This window comes from Ostrinia furnacalis, unplaced genomic scaffold (genome assembly GCF_004193835.3).
Source record: "Ostrinia furnacalis isolate ACB-3 unplaced genomic scaffold, ASM419383v2 OfSCF2419, whole genome shotgun sequence".
Classification (NCBI taxonomy): domain Eukaryota; kingdom Metazoa; phylum Arthropoda; class Insecta; order Lepidoptera; family Crambidae; genus Ostrinia; species Ostrinia furnacalis.
This window is the reverse complement of record NW_021132658.1, coordinates 403,114-419,389: the sequence shown is the minus strand read 5'-3', so window position 1 is coordinate 419,389 and position 16,276 is coordinate 403,114. Positions and strand designations below refer to the sequence as shown.

At 45.4% G+C, this 16,276-nt stretch overlaps 1 protein-coding gene across 4 annotated transcripts in view; it reads right to left on the bottom strand.

Moving 5' to 3' along the window:
• LOC114355557 (Calcium channel protein beta subunit) overlaps positions 1-16,276 on the bottom strand; it is a 29,450-nt gene that overhangs the window by 603 nt on the left and 12,571 nt on the right. Inside the window, exons 5-10 of one of the 4 annotated variants that reach the window (XR_003656115.1) lie at positions 15,204-15,426; positions 14,644-14,767; positions 12,707-12,847; positions 12,072-12,239; positions 9,049-9,154; positions 6,412-6,516 (exon numbers count right to left, since the gene is read on the bottom strand). Coding sequence is in view for 3 of the 4 variants with exons in the window: in XM_028308474.1 (XP_028164275.1) it covers positions 7,275-7,343; positions 9,052-9,154; positions 12,072-12,239; positions 12,707-12,847; positions 14,644-14,767; positions 15,204-15,426 (828 nt within the window). In the remaining variant the exon portion in view is untranslated. Of the gene's footprint in view, positions 1-6,164; positions 6,517-7,274; positions 7,344-9,048; positions 9,155-12,071; positions 12,240-12,706; positions 12,848-14,494; positions 14,619-14,643; positions 14,768-15,203; positions 15,427-16,276 lie in introns of those variants that run through there. The other 3 variants (XM_028308474.1, XM_028308473.1, XM_028308472.1) reach the window with 3 other exon arrangements.

The window sequence follows — 16,276 nt, the reverse complement described above, 5'->3', positions numbered from 1 at the left end:
AGTCAGAAATTTGATTTCATCATTTTAATTTTTTTTATTTTCATACAAGAAAATTTTTATAAAATCCGATTTGTATGAAAATTAAAATAATTAAAATGAAGATATCAAATTTCTGACTTCACCATACCATTTATACGCCCATGTTAACATGGGTTAGTGTCGGCTCATATACCCATTTACCTAACACCCTGTATAATGTGGGGGCTTCAACTAAAAACGGGATACAAACGAGGAAAGCGATGCAAAAAAAACAAAACAGCGGTTGCACAATCTCCAAACGACCGATCCCTCGGAGCGCTCTGCAAGGGGGTCGCAAACTGCAAACTGAAAGGAGGGCACTCAAACTCTTCACACAGCAAACGCGCGAGGGGCAGCCCCCGCGTCGCACTTACGCCTACGAGCCCGGCTGCGGCGGCGCGCGCACGCGGCCCGGGCACGGCAGCACGGCCTCGGCGGCCAGCGGCGCTGCTGCAACACGCACACGTCAGCCACGCGACAGCGGGCAAAGGGACTCCCGCTTCACCTATGACGAATTACGATACCGCGGTCTTCCAGCTCACCCGACACACTGAGTGACTAAAGCCTGGTCCGTGAACACGTAGAATCCCGTCCAATGACCCGTAATTATGTTGCTGTCGCGCTCGCACACTCACTGCGGGCGCCCGTCGCACAGTCGCGACAGCAACATAATTACACGCGAGCGATAGGGATGGGCAGCTCTTGGGGTCATTGGACGGGATTCTACGTGCTCACGGACCAGGCTTTAGCTCAAATCAAACGAAAACCGTTAGTCCATGCTTGGTGTGTCAAATCAAACGCTGAGTTAATCGCTAGAAAAATAAACTCCAAACAGATTCAGAAGCTGGAAGACCTCCGCGAGACAACGCATTCGGCGAGCGGGAGCCCCTTCTGGAAGTGTGAAGCTGAGTGTTGTGTGGCGCCTGCATTCGACGGTTGGCTCGCGTTAGTAAGCGACACCCGGTAGCGAAGCGAGTTATCGCGGGCGACCGCTAAAAGTGTCAACCTGGGAACGCCACCGGCTGCCGCGTCGGCTAATAAATGGTACGTCTGGATATGCTGGAATAATGATCTTCGGTCGGCGGTTAGTGCGCTTGTCCGGACGCTTGTACTGAAATGAACAGGTAGGGTCAGTGGGACGGACATTCCATATGCCCGGGGCGGGGAGGCGACATCTACGAGTACGTTACTACAACATGAAATCAACGGACTACTTTTACTATGAACGTGCTGTGACTAAAACGAATCTACTGAAATAATTACATAAAATTACTAAATGGAAGCTACAGTATTAAGAAAATTGAATAATTACATGATTAAGATTTTTGCGAGGGTGAACTTTTCTATAATGATATACATAAATAATACAACAGTCTTAATATTAAAGTATGATTTTGAAAATGGGAAGTAATAGCATTTACGATAAATGACCAATTGCATTAGGATAGTGTTTGGGGGAAGTATGCGATAAAAACTCTAAAAAAAAGAAAACTTTGTGTGGTGCCCATATAATCTAGCTAGAAGGTATACCTAGATTATAATGAACGATTTTGAAACGTCAAATGGCAAAGATTGGAAACAGTAACCCGGCATTGATGGCAGCGCGCTCCTGCAAATGACATTTCAGTGTTTTCCAACGAGGGCAATCGGAACCAGCGATCTGGTATTGACGGAGGCGCCCCCTGTCAATGTCACGGGTGGGACGGTTCAATGTAGGACATCTTGTTTCACTATTACTTCCCAGTTGCAATAAGGGTATAAGTGTGTTATAAGGTAATAAGGTATTAAAGTCTGTTCGCCGAGAGTTGATAAAAAAATTAAATATCAGAGGTTCTAAACTCATTATAAATTGCGGCCCGCTAATTATTTTTGTCGATATAATGAAAAAGTTTGTAGATTATTTGGCCCGGCCTTTTTTTTTTGGCCTGGATTCTCGGCTCGGTTACAATTTAATTTTGGACTACCATTTATAAGAATGTTCTAAAAATACCAATTATCTACCAAAATCTATTAAACGATTTCGCACTACTAAATCATCGTTCTCTTTGCCTCAAATCTACCAAAAAAGTAGAAATCTACTAAAAGTGGTCACGCTGTGGCCGCCGCCGCCCGTCGGCCGGGGCGCTTGACGACAGCTGCGTGGCTCGTACCATGGTACTCAGTGCGCGTTGTGACATACGACGCCCGCCATACAGAATGCGATAATTAAGCGACAGTCGCTATTGCAAGACATTTGATAATATTTATCAACTGTCGGCGAACAGACTTTAGTGTGTTAGTTACCTCGCTCGCGCTCGTAGCCGTAGGAGTCGGCGCGCTCGCGGGGCCCGCCGGGGTGCGCGGGGGGGTCAGTAAACGAACACACAGTTATTGACGAGGAAGCCAACAGTTAATATGATATTATTAGAACTATATTTAGTTTCAGGTTACTGAGGATTAGACAGTTATAGACAGATGCTTCTATTATCATTTGTAGTGTAAATAAAATTGTGTCATAAAAGTGTCATACTTTTATCAGTATGAGTAGCTGTAATTAAAGTAATTTATTACGGCCGACTTGCACCATCATAATCATCAATAACTTTGACAAACGTCAAACTCCATACAAAAACCATCAGTTATCGTTATAGTTACCGTTAAAGTTTGGTGGTACAACTCAGCCTTGTATAAAAAGTTGGTAGTTTGATTAGCAACGATGTTAAAGTTTGATTTCGTATAAGAAATGTTCAGTAAAGTGTATTATATTATTAATCACATAAGCAGAACGGGATCTTCTTAGTATTAAGAACCTTGTGAGAATTTAATAATTTTACTTAAAACAAAACAATTTCATGTAAGAAAAATAATCTTAAGTCTGAATTCTGTAGTTGCCAAGACTGCGGTTGCACCGCTATCGTGTCTCCCTATAGATAAGTTGGTTTAAGTTTAAAGAAACCACATAGACCAACAAAAGTTTTGGGTATCGCGGGGATCATTTACCAGTTTCCATTAACCCCTGGTATGCCATGCCAGATGTCACCATACCATAGTTATAGAGTTAGTCAAATTAAGATTCAAAATGTTACTTTTAAAGCGACTATACTCTCGTAGTTAAAATAACACAAACGTATAAAATATACGAGTATTTGCCAATTGTTCGTTCATTTAATGACCATAAAATAGTATTTCATGATTAAGCTTCAGAACAAGGCAGCTATTTGATTGCAATCACCGTTAATCCTTGAAGAAGCCCAGATTAATGTCGTTATAACAAAATAATCGCTAGTCAAATGATCCCTACGATACCCCCAAAAACTAGTGTCGGTCACGTGTGCCGCTCCGTAAAGGGCGTTTTTAATATCGTGTGAATTTCATCACAGGCGCGGATCCACCGTTGTGGGCACTGTGGGCATGCCCACAACCCTAATTTGCTTGTTTTAATTATGATCTATTGATAAGATCGATAGGCATGTATGTATATCCGGGCATGTAGTGATCCAACTCTCACTTTGCTAATTTTTGGTGGTTGTGCCCACAACCTTTTTTGAGGGCTGGATCCGCGCCTGTTTCATCACGGATGCAGAGTTGCCCCGCGTCCCCCAACACCCCGCGTCGTATTGCATTGCATTACAATAATTCGTTAGTTTCAGCCGAAAGACGTCCACTGCTGGACAAAGGACTCCCCCAAGGATTTCCACAAAGACCGGTCCTGCGCCGCTCGCATCCAGGCACCTCCCGCGACCTTCACCAGATCGTCGGTCCATCTAGTGGGAGGCCTGCCCACGCTACGTCTTCCGGCTCGTGGTCGCCACTCAAGAACTTTCCTGCCCAAGCGGCCATCAGCCCTCCGAGCTATGTGCCCCGCCCACTGCCACTTGATTTTAGCGATTCTGCGGGCGAGCGGGCGGATTACAATAATTATTATTACTTGTATGAAAAAGACACTCGTGGATGTTACGCATGCGGGGCAATCCCGTGTCCGCGATGAAATCCGCACGATATTAAGAACACCCTAATGCTTCAACGCCGACGCGATCATAGGCCAATGACAGGTCGCGCGACCCATGACAGTCCACGCGACCTGTCATTGGCCTAATATCGGGCCAGCGATGGCAATCTGCACGCGTTGGTGTGGTTGAAGGTTAAGAGCGTTTACGCGAAGCGCGGCGTTTCAAGGGGCATCATTGGAAATGATTCGCGCGCGGCGTTTTTTAATAGTTTTCAAATGTTTAGCAAAACAATAACAATGAATTATATATCGTTTCAAAGTAAATATTTTAAAGAAGATGTTATTTTATTATATTAAGCTATTTTTATATTGAATTAAAGAAAAATAATGGTGTAAAAATCACTTTGATTTTTGGGTATTTCACGTTCTTTGCATTTGTGATTTCTTATTGTAAAATGCTTAAATCTAAGAATTTTCTCGACTAACTATTTGCCTAAGGATCTATGCTATAGGATATAAATGTTTGTTATATCGTTTTCACAGTATTTTTATAAAAATTTCAGCTTGTAAACTGACGCTAAAGCGGAAATTTGAAAACCTGTGTGGACTTATCTTGATAGAACTCTTAAATACTATACTAATCGAAATATTTTCTCAACTAACTATTTAGACGACGAAATTGCCTAATTATTTATGCCTATAACATATTTGTAATGTAATTGGTTAATGATTGTAACGGGTTGAAAATACTGTTTTTGCGCCAATCGGCGTAAACGCTCTTAACCGCGCGGCTGATGGGAGCGGCAGCAGTGTTCGTGGTACTCGTGGTGCGACTCACCAGGCTGCGCTTGGTGCGGCGCGTGCGGGTGCGGCGCGTGCGCGTGCGGCAGCGGCCGCGGCAGCGACGGCGCCAGCGCCGGCGGGTGCGTCGCTCGCCAGTACGCCTGGAAAACACATGCGACACCCTAAACTTGGCTCACTTTCAACAGTATTTTTTTCTAAAGTCCGGTCGCCGAGCACGTAGAATTTCGTCCAATGACCCCAAGCTACCCATCCTTATCGCTCGCGTGTAATTATCTTGCTGTCGCGCTCGCACGGGGTCATTGGACGAAATTCTACGTGCTCAGCGACCGGATATATTCTAAGGCTGGGTTGCACCATCATTTTAACTTTGACAAACGTCAAACATAATAAATTATGTCAAACTCCATACAAAAAGCAACAGTGGATTGTTATTGTTACGGTTAAAATAAGGTGGTGCAACTCAGCCTTAGTAAACCTATTCTTTCTTCACTTGCCAGGTGTGTGTACTGCCACTCTGTAGCCAGGATCTATATCAGCGGTAAGAACAAGAGATGGCAGGAGGTCCCGTACATTTATTATTATAAAAGAGGGAAGGGGATGCTGATGGTATAAGTTCAAAATTAACTGACCTCCAGATACTAAGCGATTTGGTCGCAGGCGTCCTCGAGCTGGTTCTCCTCCAGGACGACGTCGAAGTCCGCAGTGGCGTAGCTACTAAGCTTGATAAAACCTAACCAGTTTAGATAGCAGTGGAGCCCCAATGTTTTATTTGCCCCAGGGGCCAGGGCCCTTGGTTACCTAGCTACGCCACTGCCTGTCCGTCGGGCACTGCGACAGCTTCTCAACAGATGCTTGATGGATGCTAATGGTGTGAGTCAAGATGACTCACCTCCAGATACTCCGCGATGTGGTCGCAGGCGTCATCCAGCTGGTTCTCATCCAGGATGACGTCGAAGTCCGCAGTGGCGTAGCTACTAAGCTTGATACAACCTAACCAGTTTAGATAGCAGTGGGGCCCCATTTTTTTTGCCCAAGGGCCCTTGGTTACCTAGCTACGCCACTATGTCCATGTGGCACTGAGAGAGCTTCTCGGCCGTCACCCTCTGTCCGACAGATGATTGATGGGTGCTGATGGTCTGAAGCAAGATGACTCNCTCCCGCTCCACCTATGACGGATTACGATACCGCGGTCTTCCAGCTCACCCGACACACTGAGTGACTAAAGCCTGGTCCGTGAGCACGTAGAATCCCGTCCAATGACCCGTAATTATGTTGCTGTCGCGCTCGCACACTCACTGCGCGTCGCACAGTCGCGACAGCAACATAATTACACGCGAGCGATAGGGATGGGTAGCTTGGGGTCGTTGGACGGGATTCTACGTGCTCACGGACCAGGCTTTAGCTCAAATCAAACGAAAACCGTTAGTCCATGCTTGGTGTGTCAAATCAAACGCTGAGTTAATCGCTAGAAAAATAAACTCCAAACAGATTCAGAAGCTGGAAGACCTCCGCGAGTGACGACGCATTCGGCGAGCGGGAGCCCCTTCTGGAAGTGTGAAGCTGAGTGTTGTGTGGCGCCTGCATTCGACGGTTGGCTCGCGTTAGTAAGCGACACCCGGTAGCGAAGCGAGTTATCGCGGGCGACCGCTAAAAGTGTCAACCTGGGAACGCCACCGGCTGCCGCGTCGGCTAATAAAGGGTACGTCTGGAAATGCTGGAATAATGATCTTCGGTCGGCGGTTAGTGCGCTTGTCCGGACGCTTGTACTGAAATGAACAGGTAGGGTCAGTGGGACGGACATTCCATATGCCCGGGGCGGGGAGGCGACATCTACGTTACTACAACATGAAATCAACGGACTACTTTTACTATGAACGTGCTGTGACTAAAACGAATCTACTGAAATGTTTACATAAATTACTTACTAATGGAAGCTACGGTATTAAGAAAGTTTAAAGATTTCATAATGATTAAGATTTTTGCGAGGGTGAACTTTTCTATAATGATATACATAAATAATACAACAGTCTTAATATTAAAGTATGATTTTGAAACTGGGAAGTAATAGCATTTACGATAAATGACCAAATTGCATTAGGCTAGTATTTGAGAGACACAACTCTGTAAAAGAAAACTGTGTGTGACAGCATAAACTAGGTATTTTATGTAAACACGCGGTAGCGTGTCCAGTCAAGCTCAAGTAGCAGGTATACAAGGTGTGGTTTTGTAAAACAACGCCCATCTGAAGGGAAGTAGTTTACACGACACTGATGCAAAAAAATATAAAAAAAATATTTTCAATTCTCGTGGAAAAATCCCGTGAGTGCCATCCCCGAAAAGTGCCGTCTCGAAAGTTTTAGGAGATGTTTGAACAAGGTTTTTTACTATTAAAGTAATAGTTAAAATTTTATTTATATTTTTCCTGTCATTACATTCACGTGTACTACATGTGTTGTTTTACAAGACCACAGCCTGTAGTGTTACTTCCCAGTCGCAATAAGGGTGGTGTTAGTGTGTTAGTTACCTCGCTCGCGCTCGTAGCCGTAGGAGTCGGCGCGCTCGCGGGGCCCGCCGGGGTGCGCGGGGGGGTCAGTAAGGGAACACACAGTTATTGACAAGAAGCAAACAGTTAACTATGATATTCATATGTTAAGGAGATTATAGACTAGAGCTTTTCTATGTAACGTAACGTTCTTGAGAATGTTACTAAAGGCTGGTCCGTGAGCACGTAGAATTTTGTCCAATGACGTGGGTAGCTTGGCGCGCGTAATTATATAGCTGTCGCGACTGTGCGACGGGCGCCCGCATTGGACAAAATTCTACGTGCTCACGGACCAGGCTTTATACAGTACCTTTAGCCTTTAGAATCGCCATCAAAAAATTTAGTATGAAAACTTAAACAGCGCCCCTGTGAACTTGACCTAAAGTGAACTCAGTATGAGAAATGGTAGAACGAAACTAATTTTGACAGTCGAGATCGTCGTATTATTATCGTTGATTTCGATGGCTGGGTATCGCATTTTTTCGAATACGCAAACGATTCGAAGATGAAAGTTTTTCGTGCTAGCCACACAGATAAAATGTACAATGTTTGGTTAGTGAAAGGGTGATTAAGGGTGACACTGATACTAGAACATTTCATAGAGCGGCTCTTTGTTCTGTTACAAGTAAATGTTCTAGTCTATATTCACCTTTAGTTATTTTTAGTTTCAGGTTAGTAACGATAAGACAGTTAGAGACAGATGTTGTATTTATTGTCATTGTAGTGTAAATAAAATGTGTCATATTTAGAACAGTAGTAGTATTGAGCATGACGCTGAAATTAAAAAGTAATTAAGTATAAATAAAGTTGGTGGTATGATAAGCATCTTTTAGTATAAAAATATTTAGTATTATTTTATTATTCACTTAAGCAGAAATGGATCTTCTTGGTATTAAGAACCTTGTGAAAATTTAAGTTTATATTTTGTAGTTGCCATGACTGTATCGTCTCTCCCTATCCTCCTATAAGCTGATTTTAATAGACCAATAAAAGGTTTGGGTGTCGCGGGGATCATTTGCCAGTTTTCTCCCATAGACCATATCTTAGAGATACCTAAAGATCTATCTTCTTCAAGTTGGTGCATTAATAGTAAACTATTAGGCGCTTCTTAAGGCATAGTAAAAAATAAGTATCATTATAAAACAGTACTCGCTAGTCAAACGATCCCCACGAGACTCCCTAAAACTTGCGACGTACAGCGTCAAATAGTTCATGACATTCAAAATGGTCAAAAAGTTGACAACACAACCTTATTCCAATTAAAACAAATTAAGACGTATAGCGAACTTTTAGGCTACTACGACCCATCGTTCGTTTTTTCAGACAAGTCAGATTTCCACAAAGAACGATCCTGCGCCGCCCGCATCTAGGCACCTCAGGCGACCTTCACCAGATCATCGGTCCACCTAGTGGGAGGCCTGCCCATTCTACGTCTTCCGGCTAGTGGTCGCCACTTGAGAACTTTTTTTGCCCCAGCGGCCATCAGCTCTGCAAGCTATGTGCCCCGCCCACTGCCGCTTGATTTAAGCGATTCTGCGGGCTATGTCAGTCACTTTAGTTCTCCTGGGGATCTCCTCATTTCTGATTTGATGACACAGGGAAACTCCGAGCGTAGCACGCTCCATCGCCCTTTGGCTGACCTTAAGCCTTCTTATGAGGTCTATAGTATTTCCCATCTACTTTAGGTGTCACGAACAATTTGACGCCGCTTTGCACGGGTGTGATCAGAGCAGTTATGTTATGTTAGTGAACTCACCAGGCTGCGCTTGGTGCGGCGCGTGCGGGTGCGGCGCGTGCGCGTGCGGCAGCGGCCGCGGCAGCGACGGCGCCAGCGCCGGCGGGTGCGTCGCTCGCCAGTACGCCTGGAAAACACATGCGACACCCTGAACTTGGCTCACTTTCAACAGTATTTTTTTTAAAGTCCGGTCGCCGAGCACTTAGAATTTCGTCCAATGACCCCAAGCTACCCATCCTTATCGCTCGCGTGTAATTATATTGCTGTCGCGCTCGCACGGGGTCATTGGACGAAATTCTACGTGCTCGGCGACCGGACTATACTTTAAGGCTGGGTTGCACCATCATTTTAACTTTGACAAACGTCAAAAATCTGACAAACAACATACAAAAAGCAACGGTGGATTGTTGTTGTTACGGTTAAAATAAGGTGGTGCAACTCAGCCTTGGTAAACCTATTCTCTCTTCACTTGCCAGGTGTCTGTACTGCCATTGTATAGCCAGGATCTATATCAGCGGTGGGAACGAGAGGTGGCAGGAGGTCCCGTATATTTAGTATTATAAAAGAGGGAAGGGAATGCTGATGGTGTGAGTCAAGACTACTGACCTCCTGTGTTACTCCGTGATGTGGTCGCAGGCGTCTTCGAGCTGGTTCTCGTCCAGGATGACGTCGAAGTCCGCAGTGGCGTAGCTACTAAGCTTGATAAAACCTAACCAGTTTAGATAGCAGTGGGGCCCCATTTTTTTATCTGCCCCAGGGCCCTTGGTTACCTAGCTACGCCACTATGTCCATGGGGCACTGAGAGAGCTTCTCGGCCGTCACCCTCTGTCCGACAGATGATTGATGGATGCTGAGGGAATGAGTCAAGACTACTGACCTCCAGATACTCCGCGATGTGGTCGCAGGCGTCTTCGAGCTGGTTCTCGTCCAGGATGACGTCGAAGTCCGCAGTGGCGTAGCTACTAAGCTTGATAAAACCTAACCAGTTTAGATAGCAGTGGGGCTTCATTTTTTTGCCCCAGGGCCCTTGGTTACCTAGCTACGCCACTGCATGTCCGTCGGGCACTGCGACAGCTGCTCGACAGATGCTTGATGGATGCTAATGGTGTGAGTCAAGACTGCTGACCTCCAGATACTCCGCGATGTGGTCACAGGCGTCTTCAAGCTGATTCTCGTCCAGGATGACGTCGAAGTCCGCAGTGGCGTAGCTACTAAGCTTGATAAAACCTAACCAGTTTAGAGAGCAATGGGGCCCCATTTTTTTATTTGCCCCAGAGCCCTTGGTTACCTAGCTACGCCACTATGTCCATGGGGCACTGTGACAACTTCTCGACAGATGCTTGATGGATGCTAATGGTGTAAGTCAGTGTTTTTCAACCTTTTTCATGACGCGACCCCCCTAGTATGAAAAAATTTTTTGCGACCCCCCGACCGTTTGCTTTTTTTTTCATGCCTTTTACAAAGATGTTGTAGGGACCGAATTCTTCAAATCTATACAACATTTATCCATTTGCATAATTACGAGTAGATTTGGAATAAATCTAGCTTTAAAACTTCTCTGATTTTTTACTGAGGTAGTTTTTACGAGCTCTCGCGACCCCCCTAAAGAGACTTCGCGACCCACTGCGCGAAACACTGGTGTAAGTCAAGATGACTCACCTCCAGATACTCCGCGATGTGGTCACAGGCGTCTTCAAGCTGGCTCTCGTCCAGGATGACGTCGAAGTCCGCAGTGCGTAGCTACTAAGTTTGATAAAACCTAACCAGTTTAGATAGCAGTGGGGCCCCATTTTTTTATCTGCCCCAGGGCCCTTGGTTACCTAGCTACGCCACTATGTCCATGGGGCACTGAGAGAGCTTCTCGGCCGTCACCCTCTGTCCGACAGATGATTGATGGGTGCTGATGGTCTGAAGCAAGATGACTCACCTCCAGATACTCCGCGATATGTTCGCAGGCGTCTTCAAGCTGGTTCTCGTCCAGGATGACGTCGAAGTCCGCAGTGGCGTAGCTACTAAGCTTGATAAAACCTAACCAGTTTAGATAGCAGTGGGGCCCCATTTTTTTGCCCCAGGGCCCTTGGTTACCTAGCTACGCCACTATCCGTGGGGCACTGCGACAGCTTCTCGGCGTCACCATCTGTCCGACAGATGCTTGATGGATGCTGATGGTGTGAGTCAAGATGACTCACCTCCAGATACTCCGCGATGTGGTCACAGGCGTCTTCGAGCTGGTTCTCGTCCAGGATGACGTCGAATATGTCAGCAGTGCCGTAGCTAATAAGCTTGATAAAACCTAACCAGTTTAGATAGCAGTGGGGCCCCATTTTTTTTGCCCAAGGGCCCTTGGTTACCTAGCTACGCCACTATGTCCATGGGGCATTGAGAGAGCTTCTCGGCATCACCCGCTGCTCGACAGATGCTTGATAGATGCTGATGGTGTGAGTCAAGACTACTGACCTCCAGATACTCCGTGATCCTCGAGGCGTCCTCGAGCTGGTTCTCGTCCAGGATGACGTCGAAGTCCGCAGTGGCGTAGCTACTAAGCTTGATAAAAACCTAACCAGTTTAGATAGCAGTGGGGCCCAATGTTTTATTTGCCCCAGGGCCCTTGGTTACCTAGCTACGCCACTATGTCCATAGGGCACTGCGACAGCTTCTCGGCGTCACCATCTGTCCGACAAATGCTTGATGGATGCTTATGGTGTGAGTCAAGATGACTCACCTCCAGATACTCCGCGATGTGGTCACAGGCGTCTTCAAGCTGGTTCTCGTCCAGGATGACGTCAAACATATCCGTCGGGCACTACGAGAGCTTCTTTGCGCCACCATCTGCACCGACAGATCCTTGATGGATGCTAATGGTGTGAGTCAAGGTCAACTGACCTCCAGATACTCCGCGATGTGGTCACAGGCGTCTTAGAGCTGGTTCTCGTCCAGGATGACGTCGAACATGTCTGTGGGTCACTGCGACAGCTTCTCGGCTGCTACCATCTGCACCGACAGATCCCTGATAGATGCTGATGGTGTAAAGTAAGATGACTGACCTCCAGATACTCCGCGATGTGGTCACAGGCGTCTTCGAGCTGGTTCTCATCTAGGATGACGTCGAACATGTCGGTGGGACACTGCGACAGCTTCTCGGCTGCTACCATCTGCACCGACAGGTTTTTTGTCTGCCCCTTGCCTCGGGACTTTATCAGCCGCTGGAGGACCTGGAAACGCCGGAGTGGAGAGATATAATCCAAATCTTACGTATCTAGTGGTATAAGTAAACTAAATGTATGCTTATATCAGGAGGGGGTTTACCATAATCGTTTAGCTCTCGAAAGGGATCAATAAGATTACCCGAATCGGCAGTCGATGTCAACACAGATTTAGTTAGGTTAGTCACTTTTGAGGTCACAAAACCTGTGACGGACTTGACTTCACCATCAATTGAGGTGCACTGCGATTCTTCGAGCCAGGGAGTATAGTTAAATCCACAATCTTTCATCCTTCATTCATAGATTCCTATCGTTCATACATTAGCCTCATTCACTCAAGGCGTTTCATTCCACACTAATAAGGATCAATTTCTAGGAAGTCATAAAATGCTCCAAATAATGATCAAAGGCTTCTTTTTTATCATTAGTTGGCGCANTTGGCGCATTCTGCAGAAGAAGTGTCAAAATGAGCTCACCTTCGGACTGGATATCTTCAAGTAGACTATGGTGGGCGCGAGCGAGGTCTTGGCCAGCTGGCTGGGGTGGTTGATGGTGTCGCAGTCCAACACCACGAGTTGCAGCGTGCGCGCCAGGTCGAAGATGCGCTCGATCTCCGCCTGCGTCGGCGCATACCACGCACACGCACATCAGTACACGTTATTGCGAAATGGCACGTAATACAACTACGTACGATGCCTTTTAGCCTGATGTGCTGTCGTGTTGATGCTCAGGAAATGGTATGGCACAGAAAATGTGTCTCTACTAAAACATCCCAGGAATAGTTGTATGCCTCTTTTCACCATCAATCCCAAATTTTTTAAGTGACCCTTATGAAAACAAAATTTGTAAATGAGTTACCATAGGGGTTAGGTACTTAAAAATTAGGAATTGATGGTGAAAACGGGCATTATACCAACACCCACACAATATTCATCCCATTTTCATTAAACATGCCATTTTCTGAGCAGCTTTTCTTTAAAAATACACAATAGAGAGGCACAGTCCACACTGAATGTCTTGTTTGAGGCATTTCCTCCACGAAAAATGCTGATAAATTCAGTGTTAAAATCTCTTGCACTTACTAGTGGATACTGTAGAGATGATAAAAGAAGATACAGACAAACGTTTTTAAAATCATGTAACGCGTTCAGTGTGGACTATTCCTTATTACATTCAAATGATTTGATCCTAAAATGGTATAACTTTAGCAACCCTCAGTGCAGGTATCAAGACTTGGGCATGGGGGAGTTTGCACGAAAGTGCATTTGGAAGTGCAGCACATTACTTGTGTCCAAGTTTTGTGATTGGGGGACTCATTCGGTTGGTACCTAACTTTTATTTGCATCGTCATAGATAATTTTTTGAAAGAGGTTGTAAGGAAGCAACCACAAAAAACTTTTAGTGAATTAGGTAGGTAATAGTCATAGAAGAGTCAAACATTCGGAAACATTGCAATGACGATGGTTCAATCCGTTAATTTGGGTCATACCAATAACACTTTTAAGAAAAATAATGATAACTACAGTCATATACAGGCATTATTAACACTTTCAATTAACGCAATCGTTGCAGTCTGATTTATTGATTTTTTTATGGATTTTAAAGGAAAATAACTAAGTTTTGTTCAAACTTAAAAGAAAGCAGACTACAAAATTGCGTTACACAGCAATACCAATCATTCATTACATTATAAGCCTCAATCTACTCTCAAGCCTCTTCGACGAGACAACAGCTCGATGCATTTAGTCGGGTTAGTGATGCGACACTCGACGTTCAAACTATCGACGGATTATTACATAAACAGTGTTGCAGTCTCGATAGTGTCGTGACGGACGACATTTTCCCATGCACTTTTTAACTGTGGTTTCTGGTGTTTTGTAAGAATTATATTTCAATTGAGACTATCCAAATGCTTCTAGAGTGGACAGTGAAATCGTCATAAATACGTCACATAGATTCGTATTTAACTGTTGATCCATACTAAAGATAACATTAATCATATCGGTCCAGATGTAGTAACATATTTAGTTCGTAGTCATGAACAAATAATATGAATTTTTTCTGATTAGTTTACTCAAAATGAATTCTCAGAATTCCCCAGAATGGTTGAAGCAATCGTTATGTACATAGTTATTATGAATTCGTCACGACACTATCGTCGGTTAGTCGACAACTCCATTCACAGCAAGTCTACCGATCGCCGTCAACGGGAACAACGGGTCCAACCAAGCACTACGCTACCCACAAACTAGCTCACGGCGCACCTGCACCTCCTGCAGGCAATTGGTTCGCGAGTTCGACCTGTCCATGATCGGTTTCTTGGGGGGGTTATTGAGGAGCGAGCGCTTGGCGAGCGAGATATCGGCTGACACGCGCGTGATGATGATCCTGCAACACAGCAGAGGTAGAGTACCTGCACTTCCGCGAGGCACGTGGATCGCGAGTTGGATCGCTCCATGATGGCTCGCTTCGACGGGTTGTTGAGGAGCGAGCGCTTGGCGAGCGAAATGTCAGCCATCACGCGCGTTATTATTATCCTGGAACGGGAGCTGGCGTTAGCGGCTGGCGCTCCCCGGGCAGCGTGGCGAGACTAACTTCTATAGTCTAATTTATGAGCTATACGACTGGCGTTAAGTTTTTGTGTAATTGCTAACGATGTCTCTAGTTGACGAGCTCGACCAATTAAGTTAGTCAATTTATTTAAATTGGAATGGAAGGTGCACGGTACTAATGAATTAAAGTTTGAAACAGTATTGAAGGTCTAAAAGACTAACTAAGATAAGTTCACTAAGCTATACCTACTTGCTTTTAGAGCAACGCATGTCTCGCTCTTAACACTTGAATGACATCTTAACTAGAAATAAATCACCATTAGGCATATCGCGTCAGAACTAAACAGAGTCTGTACATAAGAAAACAATCTAGACTCTAAATTAACGTAGACATCATGCGGGTAACCCGATCACAACTCACCTGCCCTCGAATTTCCTCTTCAAAAAATCGAAGAGCGCCTTCTGCATCATGTCCGTGACTTCGTAGCCCTTAAGCGAGGGCCCGACGAGCACGACGGGTCGCATGGACGGCACGACGTCGTAGGGCGAGCACGTCTCCTGCTTCTTGAAGAAGGGCTTGCGCTTCTCCTTGCCGGCGGGGAGTGCGCCCGCGCCGCGGCCCCGCCCCCCGTCAGACTCCTCCCCTGCGGGCGACGCGCCGCGTTACACACTGCCTCGCGAGGCAAGGGTACAAGGCAGTGGCGGCGTAGCATGGGTTGGCACCCGGGGCGATCAAACACCCCCCCGTCCTAAGGGACACCCCAGGATTTTGGCGTTACCTACACCTACCGATTCGAAGACTGAAAGACAATCGCCCCCCTCCCGTAACATGACAGACCGCAGATTTGCCACGCAGATGTGCCAGTGAGTACTAATCTGCGCGATTTGTGTCACCCCCTGATGCTTGGCACCCGGGGCGGACCGCCCCCACCGCCCCCCCCCCCCCCCCCCCCTTACGCCGCTACTGGTACAAGTATAACACGCGGTGTAGGATTGGGCAGTTGATACTTGATAGTTTGATACCCTCCATCACATTAGCTGACATATGGGTACTTTTTATCAGCTGTTTTAATGCGATTCTTACAGATTTTGCATATAAAGAGTTATGACGTAGCTTTGTCAAAATAAAAATTTAAGAAGTTTTAAAAGAATGTGGTGAATCGGAATTTATTATTAGTTTATAGTGTCAACTATCCAATCCCAGTAGGCGAAGCTTAATTTGTTCTCCCTATCACATTTCAACAAATTTTCTCCAAATTAGAACAAATTCTGGGCTTAACAATTTGTTTGTACTTTGTAGTACAGTACAGCTACATTTTGGCTATCATCGTGGGAGACAGGAACAATTATTCCTATTTTTCCATCTTTGCAAATATTGGGAAACTTCATAATAAGTACGTCAGATTTTAAACCAGTAAATAAAATAACCTCTAATAACTTGTTTTTACTGTTCCTAAATAATATCTACACCTACCTACTTTCGAATACCGAGAT